Source organism: Panthera leo, chromosome D3, assembly GCF_018350215.1.
Source record: "Panthera leo isolate Ple1 chromosome D3, P.leo_Ple1_pat1.1, whole genome shotgun sequence".
NCBI classification, from domain to species: Eukaryota; Metazoa; Chordata; class Mammalia; order Carnivora; family Felidae; genus Panthera; species Panthera leo.
In genome coordinates, this window is record NC_056690.1 from 27,850,376 (window position 1) to 27,863,905 (window position 13,530).

A 13,530-nucleotide genomic window follows, 5' to 3' on the forward strand; every position below is an offset into this window, starting at 1 on the left:
GCAGCAGGAGTAGGCCAAGGATGGCTCCAGCTCACTGCCCCAAGCTAGGGTCCCTTCCATCCATACACAACAGTTCCAAGAGAAGCCTACCCCAGCCGTGGGGGTGGGTAGGAACTGAAGAGAGCTTAGAGCCCCTCTCTGATGCCAGTGCAATTGCTCCCAGTTCTTGGGTCTGTGAAGTAAAACATTTTCTGTTTCAGGACTCACAGAAGGAAGTTCCCACCACAACAATCCTGCCATCGAAGCTGTGGCAGTACCCAAGAGTGGGAGGGTGGGTGGACAGGTGGCAAGGGAGCTGGTGACAGAACACAGAAGAGCCAAGGAGGGGCCAAAGCCTGAGGCTGGCACTATGGACACAACCACAGCTCAGAGCCACCTGTAGGTCTTCGTGTGGATGACACCATGTCCCTACCTCTCCATTCATTTCTGCTTACTGGTCTGGCAGGGATGGGAAGTGAGGGGAGGGAGTCAGGGAGAAAGGATCCACTCTGCTAGCCACCACTGGCTCCCACAGGCCCTCGAGGGACCCCCACAACTCAGCCCCAAGTTCCTCCCTGTCCCCAAAGGTACGGACATTGGTGATACCTCAGGGGAACAATCCCTATCTTCAGCAAAGCCCTTGGCTGTGCAGGTGAGACGTCACCATGGTGACCAGTGCCACTGCAGAAGTGCAGGATGCTGGGAGATGAACAGCTATGTGAGATGGGCTGCTGGCCACTGGCCCCCACAGGACAGAGCCAAAGGCAGTGCCTGATGTGGAAGAGGGCCCCGAGTTGACAGGAGCAGGCTGGGTTCCCACACCTGGGTGCCCTGGTAGTGCCCACTAGGGCCATCATCGTAGGGTCACCTGATATCAATACTGGTGGGCAGGCTGTTGGGACTGACCCTTGTAGCAAAAACAACTCAAAATGCTTAAAACAATATGCAAAAATCTTAAAAGCAGCCAAGAACTAACAAAGTCATGCAGGATTTAGGCAATATCTCAGAGAACATGAAGACCCAGAGAGGAAAGAAAGCAGAGTACCCTGGCTATGATTCCTGTCCTGAGGCACTGGTCCATCTGGGCAAACCGGACTCTGGTGACCATGGAGCTAAGTGAGACCGAAGACAAGGCCCAGGGCTGCCCCAAGATGGGAATGAAGTAGGAAACCCACCCCCTCCCTCCACCCCGTCAGGGTGAAGCTGGGCCCCTGAAAGGCAATGCTCCTAGGGTAAGGATGGACTATATCCACAGCCACCCCAAGGGGCCACAGGGACAGCACACAGAAGGGGAGAGAATCCCTGAGAAGCCACATGAGCACAGCCAGTCCGCACTGGGGGTCCAGGGATCCTCATGCCAAGACTTGGTTTGAGTGGCTCCTGCACGGGTAAGTGCCCTCAGGCACCTGGCAAGCCAAAGTTCTCATCTTCATGCTAAACCTCCAAGAAGGCTCACAAATCATTTCAAGGACAAAGAGAAGGACAGTCAGAAAGAACCACATAATGAAACAAAGCACCATAAGAGCCAGCAAAAAGTGATCCCCACATGTCTAGTAAACCAACCATGCTCTGACTGCAGAAAAAGCTTGAGAATATGTGCAGCAAAAGTACATGAGACAGAGTAAATCAGGAGGTTCACAAAGCACTGGAGAGGACTTTGAGAAATCAGAAGCTATAGTAACCATGAATTAAAACTCAGCAATGGGGGCACCCGGGTGGCTCAGTCGGTTAAGTGCCTAACTCTTGACTTTGGCTCAGGGCATGATCTCACCATTTGTGAGTTTAAGCCCCTCATCGGGCTCTGTGCTGACAGCGCAGAGCCTGCTTGGGATTCTCTCTCTCCCTCTTTCTGCCCCTCCCCTGTGCGCTCTCTGTCTCTCTCTCTCTGTCTCTCTCTCTCTCTGTGTCTCTCTCTCTCTCTCAAAATAAATAAACTTAAAAAAAAAAAAACCCCACCTCAGCGGTGGGTTCTAAATTAGCAGATTAGACACAGCTAATGAGACAGACCAACTTGTCCAGAACGCAGTACAGGGAGGTAGGAAGCATGTGGCACCTCCTGGGGACCTAAGTGTCCCACCTGCCACATGGCTGTAGCCCAGCACCGAAGACGTAGGCCTTCTCACCCCCAGGGAGCTGGTCTCTCCCACAAACGAGAATTCTCCAGGTGAGGAGGCCAACTGGCACTGTCTATGGCAACCAGACCAACCATGGTCAGTGGGGGAAACCCTGCCAGCCCATCACTTCTGAAATCCCACCTACCCGAAGCCCCGAGACAGAGGGCTGTTCTGAGGGCTGCTCCCCCAGGGACATGCTGCCCCACCAGGGACATGCAGCTCTGGGTTGTCAGAAGAGGTCATCATGTCTTGGCCTGCTGTGCACCTCTCTGGGCTGTGTGCCCAGTTACTGAGCAAGGCCATTGGCCGGGAGCAGCTCTGGCTACTGAAGCTCACAAGCCAGAAGCAGAGCCCTCCAACTTGGCTGTAGGACCTCACCATCCTAGCCAGCCTGTGTGGGTGGCAGACCAGCCCTCCAGACAGTGGTAGTGGGGAGGGCTCTGCGGTTGGAGGAAAGGCCACTGATGAGTCTCCAGGCAGCCTGGCGCCAGAGTTGTGGGCACAAAGCCCAGGGCTGCGGCCTCGATGAAGACGTGGTCATTGGGAGGGAAGGACCAGAGGAAAGCCAGCCCCTGGGGAGGGGACCATCAGGAACTGCCTTTCTCTCCAATCCCTCACCCCCCACTCAAGCCAGGCCCGCTGCCCACCGGCCCCACCCCTTCGCGGCTTCACTTCCCACCATGCCAGCACCCTCCTTCACCTGGGCAGGTCCCATGGGTGCAAGGCCCTTTTCCCAGCATGCCCCCACCCAGGCCCTGATGAAATGCTACCTGACACTCTGTTTGTTGGGCCACCTTCAGGGCTGACTTTCCGGGCTCCCAGAGCAAGCTCTGGAGACAGCCACCACGGGCTGAACACAGGATAGGCGGGAGGCTGGAACCGCCAACAGTGGCAAACAGTATCCTGCCCCCGTTGCTGTATGCCTGCCTGCCTGGCAACTTGGGACACTAAGAAAACACTGCTCTCCACTTTCCACAGTTCTGAGGCTGGCACCGTGGGAAAGGGAGGGGGAACGGCTTCAATAGACCCCACCATGCCAGGTGGGGCTGGGGTTCATCCATGCTAGGTGGCTTCTCTGCTTGTTTTGGGGAGCTTACCCTCAAAGGACACCAGAGCTGGTAAAATGTGTAAGGGAGGGTGGTGTCCTGGGCAGAAGCATGCCTGGGCTCAATGACATCCTCACCCCACTGGTCCCCACCTCTATGAGGCATGCAAGCCCAAGACTTCATGGAGTATCTGGATGCCCATGGAAGCCCATAAGCCAAGGCTCACCCCAGAGAGCCAGGGCCAGCCCACAGCTGGAGGAAGAGACAGGCAGGAGGGTGCTGAGGGGGTCCGATTAGGAGCCTTGCCCATGTGCCTTGGTAACGGGGTAGCCATCTGATGCTGTACTCAGAGGGAAGGAGCAGGCACATGTGGGGTGCTGGAATCAAGTGGGCCTCCTGACCCTGCACATGTTCCCAGGAAGGCCTCCAGAAGGCCAGACACCCCCAGCACCGCACATCTTCACTGCCCTGGCACATCCATAACCCCCTCCACCCAGCCACATCACAGAAATGCTCAGAAACCGGCATGCCCACTGCAGTGGCCCTGGTGGCCTCACCATTCTCCCAGTGGTCGACCCACCCCAGGGCCTGAGAAGCCCCTGGGAAAGCTAGTGATCGGTGACAAAAAAAGTCACCATGTCCACACACGGTCCCACTGGGGCTGCTGTCTCACTCAAGGGTACAGCCGGGCCTCAGAGCTGCCCACAGGGATGGAAGATCCCAGACAGTGGCCCAGGCCGTGCAGGGGAAGCCACATGAGCAATGGGGCTAGAGAGTGAAGCTTGTCAGGTGGCCAACTGTCCTGACAAGTGTCCAAGATACCTGCATGGCACAGTGGCTGGCGGGGGTGGGAACAAATCACTTCATGCTAATTGTGTGCACTGGAAGAGACACTTACTATGGCCTGGACTGTTCGGTAAAGAAAACCACGGGGCTGGGCCCCACTAGCGAGGAGGTGGCATCAGCAGTCAGTTGCTCAAGCTCCATGCCTCTGGAGCATCCTCACCACGGGTTCCTAGCGACGCCACATTCCACAGCTCACACAGACTCTCCTCACTGCACACAGCAACCAGGCAATCTTTGTCATAACCAAGATTTCACATAAAAATCTGTGAGCATGGCCAAGACAACTCTGTTGTACAAAACTACCCAGGACTTTTCTGGCATTAAATAGGGCTCAGCATAAAGTCCTGCAGCAAACAGAAAGGCTGCAGCTCTGGAAGTACGTTCTCTGATGCCATCCGACAAAGGCCCCCAGCCCAGGGACTGTGACTCAGGCCAAGCAGGTGCATGAGGCTGTCCTGGGAGCAGCACACCCACCGCCCGCCTCACACCTACCCATTCAGCCTCGGCCTCCTGCTGTGTCCTTGGCCTGCCTAGAAACAGCCCTGTGGAAGGAAGCACCATGTCCCCTGGGGTGACAGCCTGAGGGTGCACCTCTGCCCCGTCTTCCACCGGGAGCCTGGGCGGATCCAAGGTAAGCACCTGTGCAGCACAGGCCTGCGCTCCCTGCACACCCCTGGAGCCCCTCAGCACACCTGAGCCCCAGCCTGAAGGACCTACGAGGTGTGAGGCAAAAGCAAGAAGTTTACTTCAAACCAAAGCCAAGGGCTTCCCCTTTCTCTCTGAAAAACCTAGAGGAAGTCTTCCCAGATCATAACTCCTGCTTTCCTCTGTCCTAACCACTTGAGAATTCTGCAAAACCGGAAGAATGGGTCATGAGTTCGGCACCAGTTATTCTTAGCACACGGTGCTGGCTGCAAAGCACGGAAGCTTTCCAGGCACTCCCAGCCCATCTGCTGATAAGGCTTTCGAGAGTTCTCTGCATGCTCCATTCTGCCTGCTCACCCGCTGCCTCTGAAACCTGCCTTCTCCAGCTGAGGCCTCCTTCTTCCTCCCCTGCCTCCCAGAGAAACCAACAGCACTATCCTAATGGCCAAGTTCAGCCAGGTAAACTCCCTCTTTCAGAAGAACCAGGCTCTTCAGTTGAGTCAAGCCCGAAACCTCACTCCACGTGGCATCTAACAAGAGCGTGACAAGAAAACAACTCAAGCAGGCAGGCAGATAGCCTGGCCAAAGATGGGCCAGGGCCACATGCCAAGAGATGTAGTGACGGCTGCAATGGCTCAGGTGAGGGCTATGTGGGGACAAGGCCTGGCACCTGGACTGACCAATGGTGAAGATCTATTTCCCTGGCCAGGGAGGGCAGGTCAGCAACCTCATGGAGGCTCACTGGGAGAGTAGGCAAGAGGGGCCTAGGGCCACACTGATAGGACCTCACTGTCACTGCCAGCCCAGACGGGGAAGGACCTGGCAGGGGGGATGGGACAGACCTCAGTACTGCTGGGTCGCCCATCTCCCTCTTATGTATTCCTGATGCCACACAGCCGCCGGCCCCACACTGCCTGGGGGCTAATGGGCAGCACACACTGACTGTGCCAGCCACTCACCCCACACCGACCAGCATCCTCTCCTCCAGCGTTTGCACCAAGGCTTGCTCCCTTCCCTTCCTCCTGTCCCACCTGTCCTCCTACATCTGCTGCCCTCTCATCCATCCCCAGCCCAAGGCTCCATGCCCCCTGCAGCCACAACCAGCAGCTCCCATGGACCAGCGGAGTCTATGATTGTGGTTTCCACAGCCAGGTTACCCAGGAGCACACTCTCATCTGGAAAGTTTCCAAGCATACACATTCTACAAGAGCCCCGTATCTGGTCAGCTATATGCTTCCAGATCTTTCTCAGCAAAGTATGGGTATGCATTGTGGGGTTACCCTGACGGCCTGTCTTCCTGCTGACTGGCCGTGCACACCTGTCCTCACTGAGGGGCAATGACCCCCAGCCTGCTAGCTGCTGCACAGCTTTCCCAGGGGACACGTGCCTTCACTCTACCTCTTGGCTCTGCCCGGTGTTTTGGTCCCATCAAGTTTCTACCCCCTGCAGAATGCCACAGGGGAGCCGTGTGCACATGCTCTGCAAATGGGTTGAAGAGGGTACAGAGACCCAGGAGGCAGAATGGCCAGTGAGAGGATGATGCTCTTAGGTGAGCCCAACTCCCTCCAAATATCCGGCACAGGTACCATCTGCTGTGCAAGAGGAGTGTCCTGACCAGCACCACAACCTGCCATGGCAGCCCTCCTCAGGGTGGCAGGAAACACCCTCACCATGGTTTCACTGGCAAATCCCAGGGGTTGTGCATCTTACAGCCACCTGCACGCCTTTGTCCACAAATCACCAATTTGGGTACAGGATCCTGGACTTTTATTGCGCAATCTGTAGTGAGGTACATGTGGTGTGGGCAGGCTCACAACCTGTCTGCTCCAGGAGCTGCAAATATTTTCTTCCCGTACTGCCCTGCCTCGTAGCCTTGCCTGTGGCACTGCCTATCGGAAACTGTGTTACTTTACCACAAGTTTTCCCACTCCTACTACAGAGCAGCAACCCTCCCTGTCCCCAAGTTAGAGCCCATTTCCCTGGGCTTCCTTGTATGGTTGTATTTTGGCTTAGTTCTCAGGTCAGCCTGTGGTCTGCTCTGGTGGGTACTGTGCGGTACGGACCCCCTTGCCTCCCAGCTACTGGGCGTCCATTCGGTCCATGTTGGGCTTCCTACCTCAGCCATACCCAGACACCCAGTCCCAGGTCTCTGCAGGGCCCTGTCATTCATGAAGCCTCTCAGCTTTGGCACATGCTCTGGTATCTGTCTGGAGGACAAGTCTCCCTCTTGGCTAGTCACTGAATTTTCTAAAACTCTAACAAATTGTGCTGGGCCATGCCCCACCCCTGCTTACCACACCTGGCACTGTGCGTGTGCCAGTGTCCAGGAAATGACACAAGCGAGCCCCATGGCAGACAGCACACTGCTCAGCACTCGTACAGAAACCAGAAATAAGCAAGACTCATCCATTAGGACAGAAGTCAGGGCAGGGCCACCTGGTCTGGGGGACAAGAGGGGACACAGGGGACATTGGGGTACTGGCATAGCTTCTTGACATGGATGCTAATGGTATGGCTGGGCCCACTGTACAACCCATGGAGGTGCTCATTTAAAGCATATGCACTCTTACAGGCAGGCTGGCGTGGGGAGGAATTCCGGAAAGGCTGAAGAAGAGGCTGTTTGTTTATGAGAGACTGGGCAAGAGTGGACCCAGCCCTGGCTCAAACCCTTCAAAGCAGGACCCATTGCAGCTGAGCTGCTGTGAGTTCCGCATGACACACAACCCACATGAGCAGAGAGCAAAGCCACACCTGACAACCGGGGTGCCAGAGGAGGGGAGCCTAAGCCCTCCGTGGGATCACTTTCCTTTGTCAATTAAAAAAGCCAACAGGGGGGCGCCTGGGTGGCTCAGTCGGCTGGGCGTCAGACTTCGGCTCAGGTCATGATCTCGCGGTCCGTGAGTTCGAGCCCCGCGTCGGGCTCTGTGCTGACAGCTAGGAGCCTGGAGTCTGTTTCGGATTCTGTGTCTCCCTCTCTCTGACCCTCCCCCGTTCATGCTCTGTCTCTCTCTGTCTCAAAAATAAATAAACGTTAAAAAAAAAAATTAAAAAAAAAAAAAAGGCCAACAGGCCTCTGGACGACATGCTAGGCCAGAATGCAGCAAAGGATGACAGGAATGCACATGAATGAATGGGAAGGTATTCTGGCCTCAACAGAGCCGAGGGGGCCTAGACACTCGTTAAACTGAGGCTTCCGATTCACATCACATCAGTCTCCTACCAGGCTGGCTGCACACGTTAAGGCTTTGCACAGAGGTTACCTGGACCCAAGAATCTGCAGCCCCATTTCACTCTGCCAAGCACTTTACACGTTTTGGGATAATTTTTAAGGCTAGACAGCCTGACTTTTTCTTTAGAGCATGCAGAGGACAGGGGCCCTCCGGCTTCACACGGCAGGGCTGAGGAGCCAGACACCTCATCCTCGCCCCATGCGGCCCAGGCTATCACTGTGGCAGCCCCCAGGGCCAGAGCTGGAAAGCATCCACTGCTCTTTTCGCATGATGCGTAATGTCTTCCCAGCAGCTGCCAGCAGAGGAGGTAAACACACATGGGAACACAGTGTTGCTGTTCTGGGGGCCTTGGCTGAGAAAGCCCTGACGTCTGTAAATATTCTGAGCAGCGGCCCATTGCAACATGCCCCCCCCCCCCCCCCGCCCCGCCGCCGCCAGCACGCCAGCCCAACTCAGCTCAGCAACTGAGACTCTACAATCTATGCTTTGTCGTTCTGGTTGAGTGGCATTTCACCGTGACAAATTTTCCACAGGGATACTCTCTCCTAAGATCTCCACGATGCTTAGGGAGCACTAATTCAACCCCACACCAAGTGTCACTGTCCCTGCATTTCAAAGGAGTGACACACATGAGGGGAACAATGAATATTACAGAAAGCCCTGGACACAGGACAGCCCCTGTACCTTAACCCTTCCTGGCTTCCCCACAAGCCAGGGGCCAGCCCAGCCTCACAGTGGCCCCACTGCCCCCATGCTTAATAAAGGACAAAGGAGTATTCCCACCAACCCCTCAAAAGATCAAAAGAGGGTGAAAGCAAGCACTTAAAATTAGTGTGGTCCTGAAATCTTTCACAGATGTACCCTGAGTGTCAGTAGCCACCAAGAGATGGTGGACGTCTTTTTTTACTTTTAAGTATATATATATCATTTTTGCAAATCTAAAAAAGAAAAGTTGAGAGAGATTTAAAAAAAAAAAAGGCTGCACTGATAACCTGGAAAGGCAGCTCAGTGTCCTGAGGCAACCTTGTTTTCATGGAATCCATCACCCAACCCCCATGGTCTGGACCAACAGATTCCATGGTGCTGTCCTCACGAACAGACATGTCACCAAAGGATGGTCTCAGTTCTCACACATCTGGTGTGTCAATGACAAGTGTGGCACCACTTCTAAAAGCCCTTCCAGCCTCTCTGCCATAGGCCATTTAACTCCAGACATACTCTGGAGGCCCCTCACTTCTCCACAGAAATCCTCAGAAATAGCAGGCTGAGAAATAGCCTCCACGGGCAGGCACCAAGGATGCCTTCAGAGAGCTTGCCCTCTGGTGCAGAAGCCAGACACAAGAACGAGACCCCAAGACATTGCACAATTACATCCACAGTGAAACATAACTAAAAGCCCACAAAATGAGGTCACAAAAGAAGCATAGGGCAGTAACAACAGCTCAGGGACTGGGCAGCCAGGGCAGAGCTGATGGCCAGTTTCCTTCATTCAGGGAAGGCTGTTGTCACCACATATCCAAGCAGGCAGTGGCAGCAACCCAGTCAGAGTGGCCTGCAGTCTGTGGACACATCAGTATCATGAAGTCACAGGAATGGGGCTAATGATCAAAGGCCAGATAAGGGGGGGGGGGGGCGCACCAGGGTAGCCCACCCACCACACAGGAGCACTATGATCCTGGAGAGGAGGGGACAGAGGCTCTACTGCGTCCTCCTGCCTCCAGGCCACCAGACAGGTCACCCAAAGCAGGCAGGATCCTGAGACAGTGGCCCAGGTGGAACAGAGGCACTAGAACCTGGCCCTGGCTCTGCGTGACCTTGGAAACACCATCTGCCCTTCAGCCTGAGTTTTCTTCGCTGTGGACAGCATCCAATCAATGAAGATTTGCCCAAAAAAGTTGCCCAGAGGATTAACAAGCAAGTTTGAGAAAGCATTCCAAAGTGCTACCAGCTGTAGGCACCTCTTATAGCTGTCATCACATCACATCTGCCTCACGGAAGAAAGCTCTGAGCCTAAACAGCAGCAGCAAAACAGCAGTCAGCAGGTCAGGAGCAGGACGCCAGGCCAGGCCTGAGCCCAGCATGTGATATCCCTGCTGGAGGAAAAGGGCTGAGGCTCAGGGATTGGTCCAAGGGCAGAAGACTCTGTCTAAAGCTGTGGCCCAGGGGTAGGCCATGAAGCACCTGACACGCTGCAGTCAGGGAAGGGGGTCTGAAAGCCCAGCACCAGGGCTAGCCCCTGCCCTGGGTGCAGCCCTGCCCAGCCCCCACCCCCGAAGCCCTGGGAGATGGTCTGACCAACTCCTCCACCCCAGAAAAGGCGTGTCCAAGCGCAGGGATGACCCAGCACTTGCTGCCTATTCAGACATACATCAGCTGTCACCTGGCTGCCCCGCAGCAGGCCACATGGAGGTGGCACCGTGACTCAGGGCTTCAGAGCTGTCTGAGGGCGTAGCCCACCCACCCTGCAGCGACCACGCAGCGACCACGCAGCTCCCAGCCCAGCCAGTCTCTGCTTCCCTGCAGCGAGACCGGCCCTGCCTTGCCAGTGGACCCGGCTTCCCATTCTGGCGGGGATCACTAGAAACGCCTTCCAGTAACGCATGGGGCGCTTCCTCCGGCTCGGTTTAGTCTCTCAGGACCCGGCGTTGGATTTCCATTCCACGCCTCGGGAAGGGGAAACAGGCAGGGCGGGGAGGTGAGGCCCCGCCCCTCTCCTCCCTACCGGCGCCCCCGGAGCCCCGCGCCCCCGATCCCGGGCCGGCCCTGCAGGGAGCGGAGTCCGCAGGCCCGGGCCGCCAGCCACGCACTCACCGCCTCCGCCGCCACAGACTTCCGGGTGCCGCGCCCGCGCGCCGCCGCCGCTGCCCAGGCCCCGCCCCCCCGCCCTCTGAGCGCCCGCCATTGGGCTGCGCCGTTAGGGGCGGGGCGACATAACGCGACCCGGACCACCGTTGGCTGCGCGCGCTGTCGTTCGGGGTCTGCAGCCCTCCCGGCGCCCCGCCCCCAGGGCTGCGCCAAGCCTCCGGGCTGCGTGGGCGTGTGGTGGCCTCGGGGCTCCCGCGGCTTTCCCAGCCTTCCGGGCGCCCCAGCTTGGAGGACGCCCTCAGGAGGTCGCGCCACTTGCAGCGGCCCGAGAGCATGCCTTCGGGGGCCCATTAGGGACGCGGCCTGAGCTCCAGGGGCCGTAGGTCACCTACCTACCTGGCGGCCTTCGCTGGAAGCTATAGGAGGATGCCCACTTCCGGACCCATCCCTCAGGCGGGTTCGTGGCTCTGGACCTTGCCATCCCACCCTTTTCTTTATGGCCCTCAGTTTTGTCCAGCCTCTGCCACTCTGGCCTTTGGCCTCCCTCCCTACTGCAATCCCTTCCACACTCAGGACAAACCCTGGACCAGGCTCTCCGGACCCACCCAGCCACCGTGGTCTCTGAGCCCACCCGGAGGCCGATCTACAGGTCCAGGCCCCAGGATGAAGAGTTGGCCCACCCTGAGCTGTAATGGGTGAGCAAGTGAGCAAGAGGTGGGAAGGGGCACTGACTGGGGGCCCTCGCAACAGGACAGAGGCATTCACTGGACTCTCTGCCTTCTTTGACCTCTGGGCTGTGTCTGGAGCCTGAGTGCGGGGCGGGGGGAGTGGAGAGTGAGAGGCCCAGGGACCAGGGCCTACTCCAAAGTGGGCGCTCAGCAAACTATGACAAGGATGACAGTTACATTAAGGATAATAATGGACACCTGGCTGGCTCAGTCAGTGGAGCATGCAACACTTGACCTCGGGATTGTACCTTTGAGCCCCATGATGGGTGTAGAGATTACTAAATAAAATCTTTTGGGGCACCTGGGTGGCTCAGTCAGTTGAGCGCCAGACTCTTGATTTCGGCTCAGGTCATGACCTCACAGTTTCATGAGTTCGAGCTCAGCCTAGGGCTCTGCACTGACAGGGCTGAGCCTGCTTGGGATTCTCACTCTCTCTCTGCCCCTCCCCCACTCGCACTGTCTCTGTTTCTCTCAAAATAAGCAAACTTTAAAAAAATAAAGTAAAATCTTTTTTTAAAAAAAGGATAATAACAATGTGCTACACCCAGGGTCTCAATCCACAGCTGTCATTCCCCCTTTTTTACAGATGCAAACACTGAAGATCGGTGCAGTTACCTCACTTAAGGTAAAAAAAAAAAAAAAAAAAAAAAAAAAAGATGGCAAGTGTCATTGGCTGGATTAGCTTCCCAGTCCTGTGTGAAGACCTACTGTACTGACCCTGACTCAGAGCACTGATGCCCTGTGGAAAACTGGGGTTTAGAGAAGGAAAGGGCCTGGCTGGTGATCAGCAAAAGCAAGAATTGAACCCAAACCTGTCTGACACACCGAAAGGCCCATTCCAGCCCAACTCTCTGGCCATCTTTTCTGTGTTCCTCCTGGAACCCAACAGAAGCCCTTTACAGCCCTTTACTGAGGACTCCAGACATCCAAAGGCTCATGGCCAGCAGGCAGCAAACCCAGCCTGATGCATGGTCCTCCTTCCCACCATCCAGCAGGAGAATCCTTCTGGGCTGGTGCCAGTCATTTCCCTCAAGGCAGCCAGACCTTGCAGCCCACCCAAGAGATGGTAGTGTTAGACAAGCAAGACTTGGGGCTTAGGCACATGTGACCATGCCCGGGGATACAGGGCAGCAGCTGCAGACCGGTCTTTCCTAAACACTGGACCACATACCTCAGAGGAGTGGGACACAGAATGGTGCCTTCCCATTGCCAGAAAAAGGGGATGTGGTCATGCGTGGGTTGTACAGAGGTTCAAATCCTGGTCTGCCACGGAAGCATATGGCTCTGGGCCAGCCCCACCTCCAGCTACACTCTCCCCATCTAGATGGAGCCATGGCAGGCACTCTGATATTCTTTGTCACCACTGACTCCAGTCTGGACAACATTTGGTGCCAGGGAGCAGATAAGACCAGATAAGATGGGTTGGGGTTGGAAGCTGAACCCTGGGGTCTCAGGACTGGAAAGAGTTCACTGCCACCCCACCTCAGGTGACACACATCCTTAGATGGGGAGCTCACTACCTTGTTTGGTCACCCTTTCAGTCTCTGAACATTTGTCACTGTTGAGAAGTTCTTCCTGACCTCCAGCTGAAACCTTTTTCCCTCTATAGCTTTCCTCACATGTCCCAGGGATGTCCCTACGTAGATGCCCACCAGCTGGGTGGAGAGGTTGGGAGAGAGGGAGGAGACTGGGTTACTGGTCCCTGTGGCAGTGGTCAAGCACTTGGGGCTATCTATCCTGCTTTTGGACTGTTACTGACCCCTACTTGCAGTCTGGGTCATGGTGGGCCCACTGCCAGAGAGTAGCCTTGAGTCCTCTTGGCACTGACACTGTCTACTCTGCTCCCCTGTATATGGCTGGTAATCCAGCTTGGGGTACAGAATCCTGCCTGGAGTGGGAGGCAGGGAGGCAGTCCTCACTTAGGCCAGTTTTGGAGCACAATTCTCCCCTTTGCTCTCTCAAAGGCCTGTCCAGCCCCTCCTGCCACCATCAGCAAGTGTGTGGGAAAGGGATGGTGCTGGACTACAAGCTCACTATGAGAATAGAGCTCCAGGAGGACCAGGGTCCAATGCCCCCGGGGAGGTTTGTAGGACAGCTGGACTAGTGAAATCCACTCCTAATGGAAGGAAGAGAACCC

The 13,530-nt window shown here is 56.0% G+C and overlaps 2 protein-coding genes across 16 annotated transcripts in view; one reads left to right on the forward strand and one right to left on the reverse strand.

Annotated features, from left to right (window-relative positions):
- Nucleotides 1-10,704, reverse strand: part of TANGO2 (transport and golgi organization 2 homolog) — a 36,370-nt gene extending 25,666 nt beyond the window's left edge. The window contains exons 1-2 of one of the 8 annotated variants that reach the window (XM_042910296.1): nt 10,322-10,608; nt 9,819-9,870 (exon numbers count right to left, since the gene is read on the reverse strand). In XM_042910296.1, coding sequence (XP_042766230.1) covers nt 9,819-9,834 — 16 coding nt within the window. In that variant the 5' untranslated portion in view covers nt 9,835-9,870; nt 10,322-10,608. Of the gene's footprint in view, nt 1-90; nt 113-9,818; nt 9,951-10,228; nt 10,297-10,321; nt 10,609-10,671 lie in introns of those variants that run through there. The other 7 variants (XM_042910295.1, XM_042910298.1, XM_042910294.1 and 4 more) reach the window with 7 other exon arrangements.
- Nucleotides 10,705-10,836: 132 nt separating this feature from the next.
- ARVCF (ARVCF delta catenin family member) overlaps nt 10,837-13,530 on the forward strand; it is a 53,798-nt gene continuing 51,104 nt past the window's right edge. For 7 of the 8 annotated variants that reach the window (XM_042911280.1, XM_042911277.1, XM_042911278.1 and 4 more), the window contains exons 1-2: nt 10,837-11,360; nt 11,980-12,018. The gene's annotated coding sequence lies outside the window, so the exon portion shown is untranslated. The remainder of the gene's footprint in view (nt 11,361-11,979; nt 12,019-13,530) is intronic. The other variant, XM_042911274.1, reaches the window with a different exon arrangement.